General features: G+C 48.5%; 1 protein-coding gene and 1 pseudogene across 2 annotated transcripts in view; one reads left to right on the top strand and one right to left on the bottom strand.

Moving 5' to 3' along the window:
• Positions 1–772: 772 nt before the first annotated feature.
• LOC144603104 (E3 ubiquitin-protein ligase TRIM39-like) lies at positions 773–7809 on the bottom strand (annotated as a pseudogene). The gene is made up of 3 exons (XR_013548541.1): positions 6840–7809; positions 6655–6750; positions 773–1305 (listed from the first exon to the last, which is right to left on the bottom strand). The product of XR_013548541.1 is annotated as an E3 ubiquitin-protein ligase TRIM39-like (transcript).
• Positions 7810–14299: 6490 nt separating this feature from the next.
• The window catches only part of LOC144603106 (proline-rich transmembrane protein 1-like), a 41971-nt gene continuing 35577 nt past the window's right edge, over positions 14300–20693 (top strand). Inside the window, exon 1 of the mRNA XM_078416247.1 lies at positions 14300–14615. Within this exon, the coding sequence (XP_078272373.1) occupies positions 14597–14615 (19 nt within the window). The 5' untranslated portion in view covers positions 14300–14596. The remainder of the gene's footprint in view (positions 14616–20693) is intronic.

Genomic DNA, 20693 nt, shown 5'->3' with positions numbered 1-20693 from the left:
TTGTCTATTCACCCACCCGTGTTCTCCAGAGTTACGACGTGACCAGCTGAGCTAATCCAGCACTTTGTGTCTTTCGTTTCCACCGTTGGACATCCTGACTGATAATGGGTCTAGTTTTATAGGTTTCGATCAAAAGTTACGCGTTGCATTCCTGATCGGTTAAAAGTCACGAGTATAATAATCTGTTAAATCCTCTCCGGGCAGCGCACGGCTGCGGGATTCAACCATGAATTTAACGTTTTCACATAATCAGCAGCGACCTGTGCCGCGCATTCTGTGCATTCTCTCCCCCCCCCCCACCCCCCGGCCTCCCAACCCCCTCAATCTCCCCTCCATATTTTTAGTTCGCCTCTGTTAATTGCACGTTTCCTTAACGCCCATTTCCAGGTGCCCCTGCACAAGACACAATTACTCGGCGGACTTTAGGACTCGGGGGAGTTCAGGACCCGCCGCCCGCGGCCGCTGCTGAACCCGCGGGAAGGACGATTGTTTCAATCTTTATATTTTCACTAAAGTAATTTCTGTTCCGTTGCCGGACGCAGTTAACGCGTTAAAATGAATGGATCGACAGCTCTTATTTCAGTTGCTCTTTATTTCAGTCTTCCCACATTTACATTCCCCCTGGTTTTATTTCCGCGCTCACTGGGGTTTTTTACGACGCGGAATTTGGGGATTAAATGGGAGCCGTTCAGCGCCGACCTGTTGTCCACCGGGTTTCTGCCCCACAGCACCTGAGCCCCGCTCCTGACGCCGGTCCCGGGACCCGACCCTTTTACACACCCGGAGCGGAACCGGAGCAGATTCTCAGCCAGTAGCCTTTATACCAAGGCTCGAAGAAAGGATAAAGTTTCTCCGTGAATTTATTCCCAGTGAAGGTGTGGAGATGGGACTTGTTGTCCGCGTCGTAAAATGAAACTGTCCCGGACTCGTAACTGAGATAAACTCCCATCCTCACGGGGATGGGACGGGCGGGGAGACGGGATGGAGGGAAGGTGACTGCATCAAACTGGTCATCCCACCGCCTGATGCTCCAGACTCCAGTCACCGGGGTCAGTGTGACACATTGTTTCCTCTCCACAGACTCTGCGGCGACTCCCAGACTCCAGCCCTCACTCCCCGCCACCTCCACCTCCCAGTAATGTCTCCCCGATGTGAATCCCTCCGATCCCAGCACACACGCACTGCCTGTAAACCTCTTCCCGGTGTCAGGGAGACTCCTCCGTGTCCCGGTCCATCTCACCCTCTTCCGATCCTCAGACACCTCGAGCCCCGGACCCGCTGTTTCAACATCCAGGGTGACGGAGACTGGTGGGAGAAGCAGAGAATCAGAGAGTCCCCGGGGGTCGGGGGGAGACTCGGGCAGCACTGCCCCGGGACCGGGGGAGAGGCCGATCGGCCTCGGGCACAGGCGGGCGGAAAACGACCACATTTCCCGGAGATGCACCAAACTATATTGGATGGACAACATTTTTATGCCACCCGTTTAATTCGTTTTGTGGCAGAGATTGATTGAAGGAGGAGAGATTGCAATGTGGAATGTAAATTCCTGACTACGGAGAAAAGCTGATGTATAAACCTGAGAGGGAGGGAGGTGTAGTAATATATAAGACAAGGGGGATGTTGTGATTTTGCTGGGACTACTTTTTGTATCCAAGGACTACTTTGTCTGCCTGTGTATATAAGTGATTGGTGTGATTATGCGGTCACTCTGGATCCAGGCGTCCTTGGAATAAACAGCCTGGAGTTAAGCTCCACCATGATAACATCTTAAACATGTGTACTCGTGGTCCTTCCAGAGTCACAACAAAGGTACAACAAGTACCGGACCACGCAGTGCCAGCCCAGCAGTGGGAGCCCAGCAGTGCCAGCCCAGCAGTGAGAGCCCAGCAGTGCCAACCCAGCAGTGGGAGCCCAGCAGTGGGAGTCCAGTAGTGCCAACCCAGCAGTGGGAGTCCAGCAGTGCCAGCCCAGCAGTGGGAGCCCAGCAGTGCCAACCCAGCAGTGGGAGCCCAGCAGTGGGAGTCCAGTAGTGCCAACCCAGCAGTGGGAGTCCAGCAGTGCCAGCCCAGCAGTGGGAGTCCAGCAGTGCCAGCCCAGCAGTGGGAGCCCAGCAGTGGGAGCCCAGCAGTGGGAGCCCAGCAGTGCCAGCCCAGCAGTGGGAGCCCAGCAGTGCCAGCCCAGCAGTGGGAGCCCAGCAGTGGGAGCCCAGCAGTGGGAGCCCAGCAGTGGGAGCCCAGCAGTGGGAGCCCAGCAGTGGGAGCCCAGCAGTGGGAGCCCAGCAGTGCCAGCCCAGCAGTGGGAGCCCAGCAGTGCCAGCCCAGCAGTGGGAGCCCAGCAGTGGGAGCCCAGCAGTGGGAGCCCAGCAGTGGGAGCCCAGCAGTGGGAGCCCAGCAGTGGGAGCCCTGCAGTGGGAGCCCAGCAGTGGGAGCCCAGCAGTGGGAGCCCAGCAGTGGGAGCCCAGCAGTGCCAACCCGGCAGTGCCAGCCCAGCAGTGGGAGCCCAGCAGTGCCAGCCCAGCAGTGGGAGGCCAGCAGTGGCAGGCAAATCATGGTGGTGGAGCATCTAGAGCCTACACTACGTTTGATCTACACAGCACGTCTTCTTGAGGGGAAGATATGGAACAAAATGAATATTTTGTGTTTAATGACCTGTGTAGTGATCTGTGTAATGAAAGCTTAATGTATTATATTTGATGCTTTTGTATAAATGTATATATCTGTGGTGACCACACGGAGTGAGTGACCACACGGAGATGAGTGACCACCCGGAGATGAGTGACCACACGGAGTGAGTGACCACCCGGAGATGAGTGACCACCCGGCGATGAGTGAAATTCCGCAGAGGAGTGACCACCATGATCGCGAAAAAAAGCAATTGTGTTTAATTGTGTTTAGTTTGTGTTATTGGTTTTGTTTACAAAAAGCAATGGTGTTTTGGTTTTGTTTGTTAAATATATTTTAGCCCTCGAATGGTAAAGAAAACAATTTTATATAAGACAAGGGGGATGTTGTAATATATAAGACAAGGGGGATGTTGTGATATTGCTGGGACTACTTTGTGTATCCAAGGACTACTTTGTATGCCTGTGTATATAAGTGATTGGTGTGATTAGGCGGTCACTCTGGATCCAGGCGGCATTGGAATAAACAGCCTGGAGTTAAGCTCCACCATGATAACATCTTAAACATGTGTACTCGTGGTCCTTCCAGAGTCACAACAAAGGTACAACAAGTACCGGACCACGAAGTACAACAGGAGGAGGCAGAGATAAATTGGGCACAGACGCTGCAATCGAAATGAGGGGTGTGCATTAATACATTGTCAGAGGGGTGGTAACACTTGTCATGATATTCCAGACAGGTTCACAACTTCTTGCAAAGAATGATCACCAAGAGAAATAGACCGTGTTCCTGCGACTGAGAGAGAAATATATGCGATCAAGTAACGGTTACAATTAGGGTGTAACGTTGTGTCGAATATAGAGCTTTTATTAAAGCACAAGACCGGCTCGATTCTGCTGCCCTGCGAGTCTGGATTAGTTTTACCCCGACGTGAATGGATTCCGCTGAGTTTAGGAGTAAGTATATTAAGGAGAACCATCTACATGGGAGAGGGGAAATAAAAAGAGAAGCGGCTAGGAATATTCATGGAACAGGGGATGTCCATGAACAGAGTTGAAGTCAACGGGCTGAACGAGTAAGAGAGAGAGTTGCTTGGAATAGTGATCAGAGGCATAATATTATCGTAGGTACATAGTGATGAGGTGTTTGTTGTTGAATAGTTGTTCAGGTGGCTATATGTTTTTATTAAAGTGTCCATTACTTATATCACTTTTTGTATCCAACTAACATCTAGCGATCTCTATTACACCAGAAAAATAAATTATATCAACATTACCTTGCGGACTACCACAGGACAATTCGCTCAACACTCTCTTCAGTAAAAAGGGACGATCGAATTTTGCAACGTCAGGTGCCCCATCTTCTACAGACAACGTGTAATCCTCGTCACTAATCCTGTAAATATAAGCAGCTGGGTTACAGAATGAACAACAATGATTTTCTGAATTTAAAAAAAAAAATCATGCATGGTTTCAGTACAGAACATTTCCTACCTCCTCTTCCGACGAATTTCCTCCTGAATCAATAAAAGACAAATTTTAATTGATTTACACTGACCACAGACAATCTAACAGCAGGATTTTCTACTAAATCTTGCAGCCTGTTGGAAATTCTGCATTATCACACCTTCTGACGCACAGAGCGCGGGAACGGTGCAGATAGGATGAACACAGGACAAAGATGAAAGAGGAAGAAAATGTATTTTGTCAAAAATAATTCAATGGATAATGTCAAAAATAATTCAATAGGCAGGCCCAGGTTTGAGATATCCCTGGTGTCGCTGCAGACAAACCTGGTGGATTTTCTCGCTGTGGGTAAGTTAACGGCGTGGTGGACCAAACGGGACATGTTTACTTGCAACTCTAAAATGAATGTATTGATAATGGTTTTTGCATTAGCAAAGGATTTCATACAATGGGTCACGCAAAACACCCAGTTATCAAACACTGATTATACAAACAGGATTTAGATGATACACGACCAAGTGGACCCGTTGGGTCCAACCCTCTCCTGCATTGGTGCAGCACCCTCTCCTCCCCTTGACCCCCTATCACCAACCCCCCTTTCCCCCACCCCCCTTTCCTCCAATCCCCCTCCCCCTTTCCCCCACAACCCCCCTTCCCCCCATTCCCCCATCCCCTTTCTCTTCACCCCCCTTTCTCCCCACTCCCCCCTCCCGCCACTCTCCCTCTCTTCCCCATCGCCACTGTACACCTTCCCCCACACTCCCACTCTCTCTTCCCCCCGCCACCACCCTCTCCCCCGCCCCCACCCCTACTGTCTCCCTTCCCCCCACCCCTTCTCCTCCCCACCGCCACTCTCCCCATCCCCACCGCCACTCTCCCCCATCCCCACTGCCACTCTCCCCCATCCCCACTCTTCCCTCCTCCCCACTCCTGCCTGCCCTCCTCCCCAGCTCCACTCCCCCCCCACCCCAACTCTCTCCTCCTCCACCACCTCCCCCACACTCTCTACTCCCCCACCCCACTCTCCATACTCCCCTTTCCGCACCCCCCTTTCTCACTCACTCCTACTCTCTGACACCCCACCCCCTCCTTCCACACTCTCTCCTCTCACCTATTAACCCCACCCTCCCCTCCACCCACTGGGTCCCCACGCCCACTCCCCCCTGCGGACCCGTTGGCGGCGAAAGCCACTTATCACTATCCGTGCGTGGAGGGAGGAGGAGGGAGCTCCGGAGTGCGGCCGATTCTGTGGCCTGGCCGAGCCGGGTCTATTCGAGGCGGACAGTGCGGCGGCTGAGACCCGCAGAGTTGGGAGACGGATAGGGCGGCGGGGGCTGAGACTACTCGAGGCGGGCGGCGCAGCGGCTGTGGGCTGTGACTACTCGAGGCCGGTGGCGCGGCGGGAGGTGCGCACAAGATGGCGGAGCGTCAGAAGGAGGAGGAGAGCGGCCGCCATTTTTCTGCAATCGCGATGGGGCCGTCGGTGGAAGCGGTCGCTGAAGGAGGAGGAGGAGAAGAAGCTGCCCGCTGCGACTTGTGTGCTTATTTTAAACAGTCGCCATGAGAGCGGTGATAACGGTGGCGCTAAAATTGTGGCGCTGTGGTTTACCATCTTGGATGCAGGTCCACATGTCCACAACCAAATTTCAAAATCTCAGAAAGCTATATATATATATTGATATCTATATATATATATATATATATTGATACATACACACAATATCTGAGTTTTAGAGATAGATAGATAGATAGATAGACAGACAGACAGACAGACAGACAGACAGACAGACAGACAGACAGATAGACAGACAGATAGATAGACAGATAGATAGATAGATCGATAGATAGATAGATAGATAGATGGATAGATAGATAGATAGATAGATAGATAGATAGATAGATAGATAGATAGATAGATAGATAGATAGATAGATAGATAGATAGATAGATAGATAGATAGATAGATAGATAGATAGATAGATAGATAGATAGATATCTGGCATAAGTGTCAAGGTGTGCAACTGAATGTTAGTTCCCATTAATTAATCAACTGCCTCTCACACCCGCCACACCAGGCACACTCACAGCATGCAGGTGTACCTAGATTTTAGTGTCAGTTTAAAGGTAACATTTAATTTGCGAAACAGAGGAACAATCATACATTTAGTGTCAAAGTCTACTTATTCCCGAGAGGTTATGCATTTTCTGTGTGCTCTTGGATTGGCCTAAACTGATAAGAAATTCTTACCATGAGAAATATCACACTGTCTTTTTGATCCATCCGTTCCTGCATCTCTATGAGTTTCTCCTGCGTAGAATTTAACTTCTCTTGAATTGCTTGAAGATTTTTCTCCATCAAATCTAGGCTCTTCGCCTCTGCTTCCCTGAGATCTTTGAGTAAGCGCTGCTCTTCCTCAGCGAGAATCTGTCGCTTTTTAGTGAATTCAGATGTGATGTGGGACTGCAGACTGCGAGACTGTTCCTGTTTAGAGAAACGGGGATATTATTGTATTGTTTCAAGGGGAACAAATCTACACGGCAGCACACAGCACAGGAGGAGACCTTACCCGAACTCCAGAAATCTTTGTTTTCTGCAATTGTTCCATTTCCTTTGTCTCTGAATTTTCTTTCGTGAGAGATTCCAGGGAAGGTTTGATCTGAGCCTGAAAATGGGTTTGTAAAAAAAAATTAAAGAGATGGATATGGGAAAAACGATGTAGAATGAATGTGATCATAAGATGTTTGCTTTTACCTTGTAGTTTTCAACAGCTTCTTCTACCGGTATGCAGCGGTGGTCTCTGTGTTCCCGCGCGTCTCGACAAACCACACAGACCAATATCTTGTCAGTTTCACAAAACAGCTTCAGTTCTTCCTGATGTTTCTCGCAGTGAAGTTTACTTTTCTTTTCTTTCTGATTCAGCTTTAATTTGTGAGTTTTCTCAGCCAGGCTTGACAAGGCCCAATTCCCAATCAGGGTGCGGTCTGCAAACTCCTTTCTACATTTCGGGCAGGAATTTCTCCCCTCCTTGTCCCAACACTGTGTGATACAGGAGCGGCAGTAGTTGTGTCCGCACGGCAGGGACACCGGATCGGTGAAGATATCCAGGCAAACGGGACAAATTAGTTCTTCTGCTAAACTCTCATCCTCCTCTGCCGAAGCCATTTTACCTTCTGGTTATTCCTGATTCAACGTTCTTGTGCAAAGTGCGCTCTGCAGTATCAGATAAGGAACACGTAACGCGAGAGTCAAAGTCCCTTGATTACCCCCAATAAATTCCACTTGTGGGAGCGGTTGATAAACGTTAGGAGTGCCTCAATACGACTGGGGCGGGATAAAATGGCTGGAAGAAACAGTTGAAGGAATCTGATAAAAATGAACCGCACACTCTGCTTTCTACCAAAGATAGACACGATATATTTGAAATTCAGTAATCCTTGCTGCCGGCTGCTGGCCTATCTATGTTCCCTTGTGTTTTTGTTTCCCATTTCTTGGCTCCATTCCATACCATTGCATTGCCAACTGCACCTTCACCCTGCTTCCAACGTGGACTCCGGTCTGGGCTCAGGTCTTATCTTTCACGACAGCTGCTACTCCGCCCTCACCTTTCAACCTTATGGTTCCAGCCTCACCTTTCCCTGGGCCAACATTCCATCTAAAGAATTGGCGAAAAGTCTCAAAAGGACCAGAAGAATCGGAATTGGATTTTGCAAATGACCATACCGACAAATTGACAAATATCGTTATCTTATTCAGGAATATTTAGGATGACACTAAACAAAGCCCTTTCCGAAACAAAGGGCTTCCTTTGCTGCAAACTAGTTCGTTATGTTTCAATAGGCAAAGTCTTCCTTTATGAGGCTCAAAATAAGACACAGGGGTGGTGATAATGGGAATACAGAAATGGCAGAGGAATTGAAGAGCTAGATAACTACAGCAAAGTGCCTGAAATTCAAGAGAGTCGGGGCGTGGAAGTTAGTGGAGTGGCTATGACTCAGGAGAAGGTGAGGAGGGAACCTCATTGAAACATCGAATAGTGAAAGGCTTGGATAGAGTGGATGTGGAGAGGATGTTTCCACCAGCGGGCGAATCTAGTATTAGAGGTCATAGCCTCAGATTTAAAGTTCTTTTAGGAAGGAGATGAGGAGGAATTTCTTCACTCAGGGTGGTGAATCTGTAGAGTTCTTATAGAAAATAGGCAATAGGTGCAGGAGTAGGCCATTCGGCCCTTCGAGCCAGCACCACGATTCAATGTGATCATGGCTGATCATTCTCAATCAGTACCATGTTCCTGCCTTCTCCCCATACCCCCTGACTCCACTATCCTTAAGAGCTCTATCTAGCTCTCTCTTGAATGCTTTCAGAGAATTGGCCTCCACTGCCTTCTGATGCAGAGAATTCCACAGATTTACAACTCTCTGACTGAAAAGGTTTTTCCTCATCTCCGTTCTAAATGGCCTACCCCTTATTCTTAAACTGTGGTCCCTGGTTCTGGACTCCCCCAACATTGGGAACATGTTTCCTGCCTCCAACGTGTCCAACCCCTTAATAATCTTATATGTTTCGATTAGATCCCCTCTCATCCTTCTAAATTCCAGTACATGCAAGCCTTGTCGCTCCAGTCTTTCAACATATGACAGTCCCGCCATTCCGGGAATTAACCTTGTAAACCTAGGTGCGGTCTTACTAGGGCCCTCTACGACTGCAGAAGGACCTCTTTGCTCCTATACTCAACTCCTCTTGTTATGAAGGCCAAAATTCCATTGGCTTTCTTAACTGCCTGCTGTACTTGCATGCTTCCTTTCAGTGACTGATGCACTAGGACACCTACATTTTGTTGTACGTCCCCTTTTCCTAACTTGACACCATTCGGATAATAATCTGCCTTCCTATTCTTACCACCAAAGTGGATAACCTCACATGTGGATGTTTATCCACATTAAACTGCATCTGCCATGCACCCGCCCACTCACACAACCTGTCCAAGTCACCCTGCAACCTCATTGCATCTTCCTCAGTTCACACTGCCACCCAGCTTTGTTTCATCTGAAAATTTGCTAATGGTACTTTTAATCCCTTCATCCAAGTCATTAATATACATTGTAAATAGCTGTGGTCCCAGCACCGAGCCTTGCGGTACCCCTCTAGTCACCGACTGCCATTCTGAAAGGGACCCATATATCCCCATTCTTTGCTTTCTGTCTGCCAACCAATTTTCTATCCATGTCAGTACCCTACCCCCAATACCATGTGCTCTAATTTTGCCCACTAATCTCCTATGTGGGACCTTGTCGAAGGCTTTCTGCAAGTCAAGTTACACCACATCCACCGGCTCTCCCCTGTCAATTTTCCTAGTTACATCCTCAAAAAAATCCAGAAGATTAGTCAAGCATGATTTCCCCTTCGTAAATCCATGCTGACTCGGAACGATCCTGTTACTGTTATCCAAATGCTCTGCAATTTCGTCTTTTATTATTGACTCCAGCATCTTCCCCACCACTGATATCAGACTAACTGGTCTATAATTTCCCGTTTTCTCTCTCCCTCCTTTCTTAAAAAGTGGGATAACATTAGCTACCCTCCAATCCACAGGAACTGATCCTGAATCTATAGAACATCGCAAAATGATCACCAATACGTCCACAATTTCTAGCGCCACCTCCTTAAGTACCCTGGGATGCAGACCATCAGGCCCTGGGGATTTATCAGCCTTCAGTCCCATCAGTCTACCCAACACCATTTCCTGCCTAATTTGAATTTCCTTCAGTTCCTCCGTCACCGTAGGATCTCTGGCCACTAGAACATCTGGGAGATTGCTTGTATCTTCCTTAGTGAAGACAGAACCAAAGTACCGGTTCAAATCGTCCGCCATTTTCTTGTTCCCCATAATAAATTACCCTGCTTCTGTCTTCAAGGGACCCACATTTGCCTTGACTATTTGTTTCCTCTTCACATACCTAAAAAAGCTTTTACTATCCTCCTTTATATTATTGGCTAGCTTACCCTCGTACCTCATCTTTTCTCCCCATATTGCCTTTTTAGTTATCTTCTGTTGCTCTTTAAAAGAGTCCCCAATCCTGTGGCTTCCCACGCTTCTTCGTTATGTTATATTTCTTCCCTTTTATTTTTATGCTGTCCTTGACTTCCCTTGTCAGCCACGGGTGCCTCTTACTCCCCTTAGAATTTTTCCTCCTCTTTGGGATAAATTGATCCTGCAACTTCTGCATTATTCTCAGGAATATCTGCCATTGCTGTTCCACCGTCTTCCCTGCTAGGGCCTCCTTCCAGTCAAATCTGGCCAGCTCCTGCCTCATGCCTCTGTAATCCCCTTTGCTCTACTGTAATACTGACGCTTCCGATTTTCCCTTCTCCCTCTCAATTTGTAGATTTAAACTGATCATATTGTGACCACTGCCTCCTAATTAATGGCTTTTACCTTTAGTCCCCCTTATCAGATCAGGTTTCTTTGCACAGAAGGCTGTGGAGGTCAAGTCAATGGATATTTTTTAAGCGGAGATAGATGGATTCTTGATTAGCACGGGTGTCAGGAGTTATGGGGAGAAGGCAGGAGAATGGGGTTAAGAGAGAGAGAGATAGATCAGCCATGATTTGAAAAGTGCTATATAAATGTAATACATTATTATTATTATTATTATTATTATTATGATTGATTGACGGAGTAGACTTGATCGGCCGAATGGCTTAATTCTGCATCTATCACGTGCCTTTTCCTCATATGACAGTCCCGCCATCCCGGGGATCAATCTCGTAAACCTACGCTGCACTGCCTCCATTACAAGGATGTCCTTCCTCAAATTAGGAGACCAAAACTGTACACAATTCTCCAGATGTGGTCCTACCAGGGTTCTATACAACTGCTGAAGAACCTCTTTACTCCTATACTGAAATTGACTCGTTATGAGGGCCAACATGCCATTAGCTTTCTTCACTGCCTGCTGTACCTGCACGCCGACTTTCAGTGACTGGTGTACAATGTCACCCAGGTCTTGCTGCACTTCCCCCTTATCTAACCTGACACCATTAAGATAATAATCTGCCACATATGCAGATGACGTCTTCAGTGTCTATATAACCCCACATCTTGAGAGTGGCTTTGCAACGACCAACACCAGCTCTCAGTCTGTTGAGGCATTTCTATTCAGCCCAGCTTGATTCGGCCCCAGGGGGAAGTTCTTCTTTGGCACTTATGGACATGAATGTCGTTGCTCCATCCATCCATCCATCCATCCATCCATCCATCCATCCATCCATCCATCCATCCATCCATCCATCCATCCATCCATCCATCCATCCATCCATCCATCCATCCATCCATCCATCCATCCATCCATCCATCCATCCATCCATCCATCCATCCATCCATCCATCCATCCATCCATCCATCCATCCATCCATCCTGCCTGCCTGCCTGCCTGCCTGCCTGCCTGCCTGCCTGCCTGCCTGCCTGCCTGCCTGCCTGCCTGCCTGTCTGTCTGTCTGTCTACCCATCTACCCATAGAAACATAGAAAATAGGTGCAGGAGCAGGCCATTCTGCCCTTCGAGCCTGCACCGCCATTCAATATGATCATGGCTGATCATCCAGCTCAGAAACCTTTACCTGCCTTCTCTCCATACCCCCTGATCCCTTTAGCTACAAGGGCCATATCTAACTCCCTCTTAAATATAGGCAATTAACGGGCCTCAACTACCTTCTGTGGCAGAGAATTCCACAGACTCACCACTCTCTGTATGAAGAAATGTATTCTCATCTCGGTCCTAAAAGACTTCCCCCTTATCCTTAAGCTGTGACCCCTGGTTCTGGACTTCCCCAACATCGGGAACAATCTTCCCGCATCTAGCCTCTCCAACCCCTTAAAATTTTTATATGTTTCAATAAGATCCACCCTCAGTCTTCTAAATTCCAGCGAGTATAAGCCTAGTCTATCCAGTCTTTCTTCATATGAAAGTCCTGCCATTCCAGGTATCAATCTGATGAACCTTCTCTGTACTCCCTCTAAGGCTACAATGTCTTTCCTCAGATTAGGAGACCAAAACTGTACACAATACTCCAGGTGCGGTCTCACCAAGGCCCTGTACAACTGCAGCAGAACCTCCATCTACCCATTTACCCATCGATCGATCTATCTATCTATCTATCTATCTATCTATCTATCTATCTATCTATCTATCTATCTATCTATCTATCTATCTATCTATCTATCTATCTATCTATCTATCTATCTATCTATCTATCTATCTATCTATCTATCTATCTATCTGTCTGTCTGTCTGTCTGTCTGTCTGTCTGTCTGTCTGTCTGTCTGTCTGTCTGTCTGTCTGTCTGTCGATTCATCCATCTATCTATCTATCTATCTATCTATCTATTTATCTATCTATCTATCTATCTATCTATCTATCTATCTATCTATCTATCTATCTATCTATCCTTCCATCCATCCATCCATCCATCTCTAAAACTCTCGGTTTGTTTGTGTGTATATGTTTACGTGTGCACCATGCCCTCTGCACAGCCAAAACGGTGCAGGTCAGCGTGATAATCTTAGGCCCACCCTACTCGCCATTTTCCTGTGGTGTGAGTAAACCCACTTTTGTTACTTTTTAAAACAATTTACCTAATAAACTTTAATAAATGCGCTCCCCCAACCCCCCCCCCCCCCCCCCCGGAGGACCAGCGGGGGGTCCAGGAGGAGGGGGTGAAGGGGTGAAGTGGATGGGGGGAGTGGGGAAAGGGGTGATGGTGATGGTGGAGTGGGTGGGGGGAGAGGGGATGGGGAAAGGGGAGGGAGGGATGAAGGGGAAGGTGGAGTGGTGAGGGGGAGGGGTGAAGGGGAGGAGGGGCTGCTGCACAAATGCGGGAGAGGTTTGGACTCAACGGGTCCCCTTGTCCTTTCTAATTAAGTTCTGATCAAAATCCGCCTAAAAAATATCCAATGTGTTGGCCTCCACAGCCGTCTGTGGCAATAAATTCCCCAGGTTCACCAACTTCAGGTTAAAGAAATTCCTCCTCGTATCCATTTTGAAGGGGTGTCCTTTTATCCCGAGGCTGCCTCTTGTCCTCTTATTCTGACAAACTTTACGGTTCCTTTCCGATTCTGGACTCTCCCATTACTGGAAACATACTTTCCACGTGTATATAGGTCTTGCGTTATCCGGTGAGGACCAGTATCTGCGGTTTAGTTTAGAGATACAGCACAGGAAATGGCCCTTCGCCCACCTCCCCCCCCCCCCCCCCAATCCCACCCCCAACCGATTCCGCGCCGACAGCAATCACCCACACAAGCTAATTAACCGACAATCCTGCACGTATTTGGAATGTGGGCGGGCACCGGAGCACCCGGAGAAAACCCACGCGGTCACGGGGAAAACGTGCAAACTCCGCGCAGGCAGCACCCTTGGAAACATAGAAAAAGAAATAGGTGCAGGAGTAGGCCATTCGGCCCTTCGAGCCTGCACCGCCATTCAATATGATCATGGCTGATCATCTAACTCAGTAACCTGTACCTGCCTTCTCTCCGTACCCCCTGATCCCTTTAGCCACAAGGGCCACATCTAACTCCCTCTTAAATATAGCCAATGAACTGGCCTCAACTACCTTCTGTGGCAGAGAATTCCACAGACTCACCACTCTCTGTGTGAAGAAATGTTTTATCATCTCGGTCATAAAAGACTTCCCCCTTATCCTTAAGCTGTGACCCCTGGTTCTGGACTTCCCCAACATCGGGAACAATCTTCCCGCATCTAGCCTCTCCAACCCCTTGAGAATTTTATATGTTTCTATAAGATCCCCCCTCAGTTTTCTAAATTCCAGCGAGTATAAGCCTAGTCTATCCAGTCTTTCTTCATATGAAAGTCCTGCCATCCCAGGGATCAATCTGGTGAACCTTCTCTGTACTCCCGCTAAGGCGAGAATCTAGATCCTTCGTCAAGGATCGAACCCGGGTCCCTGGCGCTGTGAGGCAGCAACTCTCCCGTGTTTCGACAATTGCAAACGGATGTCCAATTTTTGGGCTATCATGGCGGGGTGGCCTGAAGGATTTCCTTTGGCGCCGTTAATTTGCCCGACTCTTAGTTCAATTCCCCGTTCCATTCTCTAACCACGGCGTGAAAGAGTTAATTTCAACATGTTCACTCGCGCCCTCCACCGCTTGCTTGACGCACGGTGATTACTACCCATAGAGGCAAATTGATTTTTAAAAAAACCTCCCCGGCACAGCGACCCCCCTCCCTTGCCTCTTCTAAGAGCTCTCTCTCTCTCTCTCTCTCGCTCTCTCCCTTTCCCTCCCTCCCTCCGTCTCTCCGTGTCGATGATTCTCTCACTCTCCCCAGTCTCGGTCTAAGCCCCTCTCCATCCAGTTCCGCACGCTGCCCGCCCTTCTCGCCGCGGATTTGTTGTCGTGGCGTTGTTGATGTAGAAAGGCTCGCAGTTCATTTTCCAAACGGCGGTCTCTGGTTCACCTCCTTGCGGCGTCGCTCCCCGTTCACCCGCAAGATGTCAACAGAAAAGCAAGGTAGGCTTTTTCCACCCCCTCCCCACCTCCTCCGCGTGTAAACAGCAGACTGAGGGCTTCTGTGCTGAGAGACGCCAGCAATCAATGATCGAACATTACCCTCCGTGTTACATTACACAGTCAGTTCCAGGGGAAATTTCCCGGCTGCTCATTGATCTGCAGCAGGTTTTTTGTTTTACCCGTGCTGCATTTTCTAGTGGGTCAGTTGCACGGGGAACTACGATGCTAAATCCAAACTGATACTGCTGCAGACTGCAAACGTTTTCTCTGCCTTCCATAGGTTACTGATTGTGGATGATCAGCCATGATCACAATGAATGGCGGTGCTGGCTCGAAGGGCCAAATGGCATCCTCCTGCACCTATTTTTTCTACCTTTCTATGTGTCTGTGACAGCGAGCGTTTGTGTAACGCGTTTCGATAGATGGAGTTGGGTTGGGTTGCGGGGAGGGAGGACGGGGGGGTAATTGATTGAGGTGAATCGTGATCAATATCTTTGATGTAAATGACGGCGTTTAGTTTTACATTTTGCAAGCTCGGTGAATTGGATTACAAGGTTCAGATTTTTTTCATCGCATCGGCGAGGCGAAATGTGCACCTTTCCGTACGAAGGGTAGTGGTGGAGAGGAATTCCATTCAAGGGGAAAGGTCCACGTTATTCATCAGCAATATTTCACATGTCCGGACACCCCAACGGATAATTCGTTTGTTTTGAATATTGCCGATAGGCCAACTGATTTCAGAAGCTGAGCTAATCATTTCTTCCTCTCCCCTCCCCCTCCCCCTCCCCCACCCCCTCTCCCTCCCCCCCTCCCCTCTCCCGATCAAGCTGCCTGCCAATTTCTTTCTTTCTCCCCCCCCTCTCTATCCACCCAATTTTCTCTCTCTTTCTCTCTCTCTTTCTTTCTTTCTCTCTCTCTCTCTCTCTCTCTCTCTCTCTCTCTCTCTCTCTCTCTCTCTCTCTCTCTCTCTCTCTCTCTCTCTCTCTCTCTCTCTCTCTCTCTCTGTGTCTCTCTCTCTGTGTCTCTCTCTCTCTCTTTTTTTCTCTCTCTCTGTCTCTCTCTTTCTCTCTCGCTCTCGCCCCTATCACATTAAGCATTGCCGGAGATTCAAGCTGTGCTGACAGTGGGGGCTAATGTGATCCGAAACCTGCTGGAGGGGAATTCAAATGACTGTTTCAAGACCAGTGCAGCCGCCCCACTTTCACAGCAGAGCTGGCAGAGCTGCATTTGGACAAACTAATCGAGTTACATTTTGATTCCGAAATAAGAGCACAGGAAGATGAGTGGTGGTCTTTTTGAAGATGCACAAAGTCACGACAGGAACAAATCAGGTAGACGCACAGAGTCTCTTGCCCAGATTAGGGGAATCAAGAACTCGAGGACATAGGTTTAAGGTGAAGGGGGGAAGATTTAATAGGAATCCGAGGGGGAAACTTTTTCACACAAGTGGTGGTGGGTGTATGGAACGAGCTGCCAGAAGAATAAATTAGAATAAAGGGCGGGGGGGGGATTTAAAACTGAAGTGAGAAGGAACTTTTTCCATCCAGAGAGTTGTGAATTTGTGGAATTCTCTGCCACAGAGGGCAGTGGAAGCCAAATCACTGGATGGATTTTTAGAGCGAGTTAGACAATAGACAATAGACAATAGGTGCAGGAGGAGGCCATTCAGCCCTTCGAGCCAGCTCCGCCATTCAATGCGATCATGGCCGATCACTCTCAATCAGTACCCCGTTCCCGCCTTCTCCCCATACCCCCTCACTCCGCTATCCTTAAGAGCTCTATCCAGCTCTCTCTTGAAAGCATCCAACGAACTGGCCTCCACTGCCTTCTGAGGCAGAGAATTCCACACCTTCACCACTCTCTGTGCAAAAGTTCTTCCTCATCTCCGTTCTAAATGGCCAACCCCTTATTCTTAAACTGTGGCCCCTTGTTCTGGACTCCCCCAACATTGGGAACATGTTTCCTGCCTCTAATGTGTCCAATCCCCTAATTATCTTATATGTTTCAATAAGATCCCCCCTCATCCTTCTAAATTCCAGTGTATACAAGCCTAATTGCTCCAGCCTTTCAACATACGACAGTCCCGCCATTCCGGGAATTAACCTAGTGAACCTACGCTGCACGCCCTCAATAGCAAGAATATCCTTCCTCAAATTTGGAGACCAAAACTGCACACAGTACTCCAGGTGCGGTCTCACCAGGGCCCGGTACAACTGTAGAAGGACCTCTTTGCTCCTATACTCAACTCCTAGATAGAGCTCTAGGGGCCTAGTTGAATCAAGGGATATGGGGAGAAGGCAGGCACGGGTTATTGATTGTGGACGATCAGCCGTGATCACAATGAATGGCGGAGCTGGCTCCAAGGGCCTACTTTCTATGTTTTCTATGTCAAAGTAGTTGAGGCAGGGACTATTGCAACATTTAAGAATCATTTGGACAGGTGAATAGATTTTTAAAACCCACACGGTAGTAGGGCGAATGTACAAACTCTACACAGACTGTCAGGATAGAACTGGGGTATCTGGCGCTGTAAGGCAGCAACTCTACCGCTGTGCCACCGCGCTGTTGTCAAAGACACTTGACCAAGTATACAGATAGAAATGATTTCGACGGGTCTGGACCGAACTGGGGCAAATAGGATCAGCTTCGAAGGGGCATCTCGGACAGCGTGGATGAGTTGGGCTGATTCAAAGCTTTCGAATCAAGTCAAGTCTTGGTGCATCATCCTGGGCAAGGCTGATCAACAAAACACAATTTCCTGCGATCAGTTTGTCGTTACTCCAGCACTTTTTGTGTCTTTTGAGCCACGCAAGAAGAAAGCTATTTCACTGCACACGTGACAAATAATGAACCACGCTCAACTCCAAACAATTTCAAAGGGGAGCATTTTATGAATCCTGACCAAAGAAAAATAAATCCATCTGCCTGTGGGCGCCAATGATTTAAAATATAGTCAGCATGCTGGTGACTCTATACAGCAAATATATAAGAGTTGTCGGAAAGAACTGCAGATGCAAGAATAAACCGAAGATAGACAAAAAAAATGCTGGAGTAACTCAGCGGGTCAGGCAGCATCTCTGGAGAGAAGGAATGGGTGAAGGATTCGGGTCTGAAGAAGGGTCTTCATAAACAAAACGTCACTCCTTCCTTCCATTGAAATATATATAAGAGAGTTCTATTAGTATACTTGACCAAGTGGACCCGTTGGGCCCAAACCTCTCCTGCATTGGTGCAGCACCCTCTCCTCCCCCTCCCCTCCCCCTCCACTCTCCCTCCTCCCTCCCCCCACCATCCCCCTCAACCCCCTTATTCTCCCTCCCCCATCTTCCCCCCTCCCTCCATCTCCCTCTCCCCCTCCCCCACTCCATCCCCTTATCCTCCCCCCTCCTCCCCCTCCTTCCATCCTCTCTCCCCCTCCCCCCTTCCCCTCACTCCATTCCCCTCAACCCCCTTATACTCCTCCTCCTTCCCTCCCTCCCTAGGAGATAGATTTAAACTTTAAAATGTGAATAACTTTAAAAATATAACACCGAACCTAATTAAACTTCTTCCATTAGCACCAAAGGGACGACGGTGAGTAAGGTGGGCCTAAAATTGTCGCGCTAACGTGTACCGTTTTGGCTGTAGTTCAGGAACAAACAAACAAACAAACAAACAAACAAACAAACAAACAAACAAACAAACAAACAAACGAGAGTTTTAGTATGTAGATGCAGGAAGGAACTGCAGGTGCTGGCTTAAACCGAAGATGGACACAAAATGCTGGAGTAACTCAGCGGGCCAGGCAGCATCTCTGGACCGAAGGAATGGGTGACGTTTTGGGTTGAGACCCTTCTTCGGGCCTTCCTTCTACCCAAATATATAAGAGAGTTTTATTGTGGGAAAATAACTGCAGATGCTGGTACAAATCGAAGGTATCATAAAATGCTGGAGTAACTCAGCGGGTCAGGCAGCATCTTGGAGAGAAGGAATTGGTGACGTTTCGGGTCGAGACGTATAAGATTATTAAGGGGTTGGACACGTTAGAGGCAGGAAACATGTTCCCAATGTTGCGGGGAGTCCAGATCAAGGGGCCACGGTTTAAGAATAAGGGGCAGGCCATTTAGAACTGAGATGAGGAAAAACTTTTTCAGTCAGAGAGTTGCGAATCTGTGGAATTCTCTGCCTCAGAAGGCAGTGGAGGCCAATTCTCTGAATGCATTCAAGAGAGAGCTGGATAGAGCTCTTAAGGATAGCGGTGTCAGGGGGTACGGGAAGAAGGCAGGAACGGGGTACTGATTGAGAATGATCAGCCATGATCACATTGAATGGTGGTGCTGGCTCGAAGGGCCGAACGGCCTCCTCCTGCACCTATTGTCTATTGTCTATACCCTTCTTCAGACTGAAGAAGGGCCTCGACCCGAAACGTCACCAATTCCTTCTCTTCGAGATGTTGCCTGATCTGCTGAGTTACTCCAGCATTTTGTGATACCTCAGAGAGTTTTATTGGTATATGTGGAGGATTATCCCCGGCACTTTATCGTTGGAAAAGACATCTTGTGCTGTTGGAAACTGCGAGGCACACTTCACACCCTAACAGGCATCTGTGAATCTGTTTTGCGCTGGGAATGGATCCAGGGACGTGTGTGCCTTGACAATATGCTTCATCTGTGCCTTCTATCAGCTGAAGATGAAACTCCACAGATCATGCATTCTTACCCCCGTGAGCCATGCTGTGCGAGTCTGTGTCTTTGCCTGGTCCAGGTGGCATTTCTTCGGCTGGAAGCTGCGGCCATATGCGCAAAATAAACTCCCTCTCCTGTGCACGGACTCAGCAGATGTCACGGCAATTGTAACCTGTTTGCGCCGAGCCGCGTCTCCTTGAAAGCCAAGGTGGGCGCTTCATATCAATACAAGGAACTGCAAGGACGCCGGTTTACAAATAGACACCAAGTTGCCAAGTAACTCAGCGGGTCAGGCAGCATCTCTGGAGAGCATGGACAGGTGACGTTTCAGAGTGCTGGAGTAACTCAGCGGGTCAGGCAGCATCTGTGGAGAACATGGAAAGGTGACGTTTCACAGAGTGCTGGAGTAACTCAGCGGGTCAGGCAGCATCTCTGGAGAACATGGATAGGTAACGTTTCACGGAGTGCTGGAGTAACTCAGCGGGTCAGGCAGCATCTGTGGAGAACATGGAAAGGTGATGTTTCACAGAGTGCTGGAATAACTCAGCGGGTCAGGCAGCATCTCTGCAGAACATGGATAGGTGACGTTTCACGGAGTGCTGGAGTAACTCAGCGGGTCAGGCAGCATCTCTGGAGAACATGGATAGGTAACATAACAAGATAACTGCAGATGCTGGTACAAATCGAAGGTATTTATTCACAAAATGCTGGAGTAACTCAGCAGGTCAGGCAGCATCTCGGGAGAGAAGGAATGGGTGACGTTTCGGGTCGAGACCCTAGGTGACATTTCGGGTCGCGGACCCAGAATATAGTTTAGAAGAAAGATTGGGGATGGGATAGCTAGGTAAGAAGGAACTGCAGATGCTGGTTTAACCCGAAGATAGGCACAAAGGGCCGGAGTGACTCAGCGGGGCAGGCAGCATCTCTGGAGAGAAGGAACGGGTGACGTTTCGGGTCTGTAGAAGGGTCTCGACCCGAAGCGTCACCCGTTCCTTCTCTCCAGAGACGCTGGAGTCACTCCAGCTTTTTGTGCCTGTCTTCGGAGATGGAGAGCTATCAGTGCTAGACGAATAATGCCAGTGGAAGCTTGGACGTCGAGGGCTGGAAATAGTTGAAGCTCAGAGATGGGGTCATGGCGAGACTGGCTTGTAGGAGAAAGAGCACTGGGTGGACTGGAAAAGCGTGGATGTGGGGATTGGTACGAAACTGGAAGTGGACGTTTGGGAGGAACTGGAGGAACCATGGTAGACCTTTCCTGGCTGGTTCTCATTACGCTTGTCTTTTGCTCCAAATTTCTCTTTCAAAGTCCCAAATAATAGTTCAATTGTGCTGAACAGACGTGGACATTTTGTGGATTTCTCTAACCTCATGTAGTTGCCATCAACTTAAAGAATGGCCTTCTATTTTTCTTTAT

Source organism: Rhinoraja longicauda, chromosome 19 (assembly GCF_053455715.1).
Source record: "Rhinoraja longicauda isolate Sanriku21f chromosome 19, sRhiLon1.1, whole genome shotgun sequence".
In the NCBI taxonomy this organism is placed as follows: domain Eukaryota; kingdom Metazoa; phylum Chordata; class Chondrichthyes; order Rajiformes; family Arhynchobatidae; genus Rhinoraja; species Rhinoraja longicauda.
The sequence above is the reverse complement of the archived record's forward strand: the minus strand, read 5'-3'. Positions and strand labels throughout refer to the sequence as shown.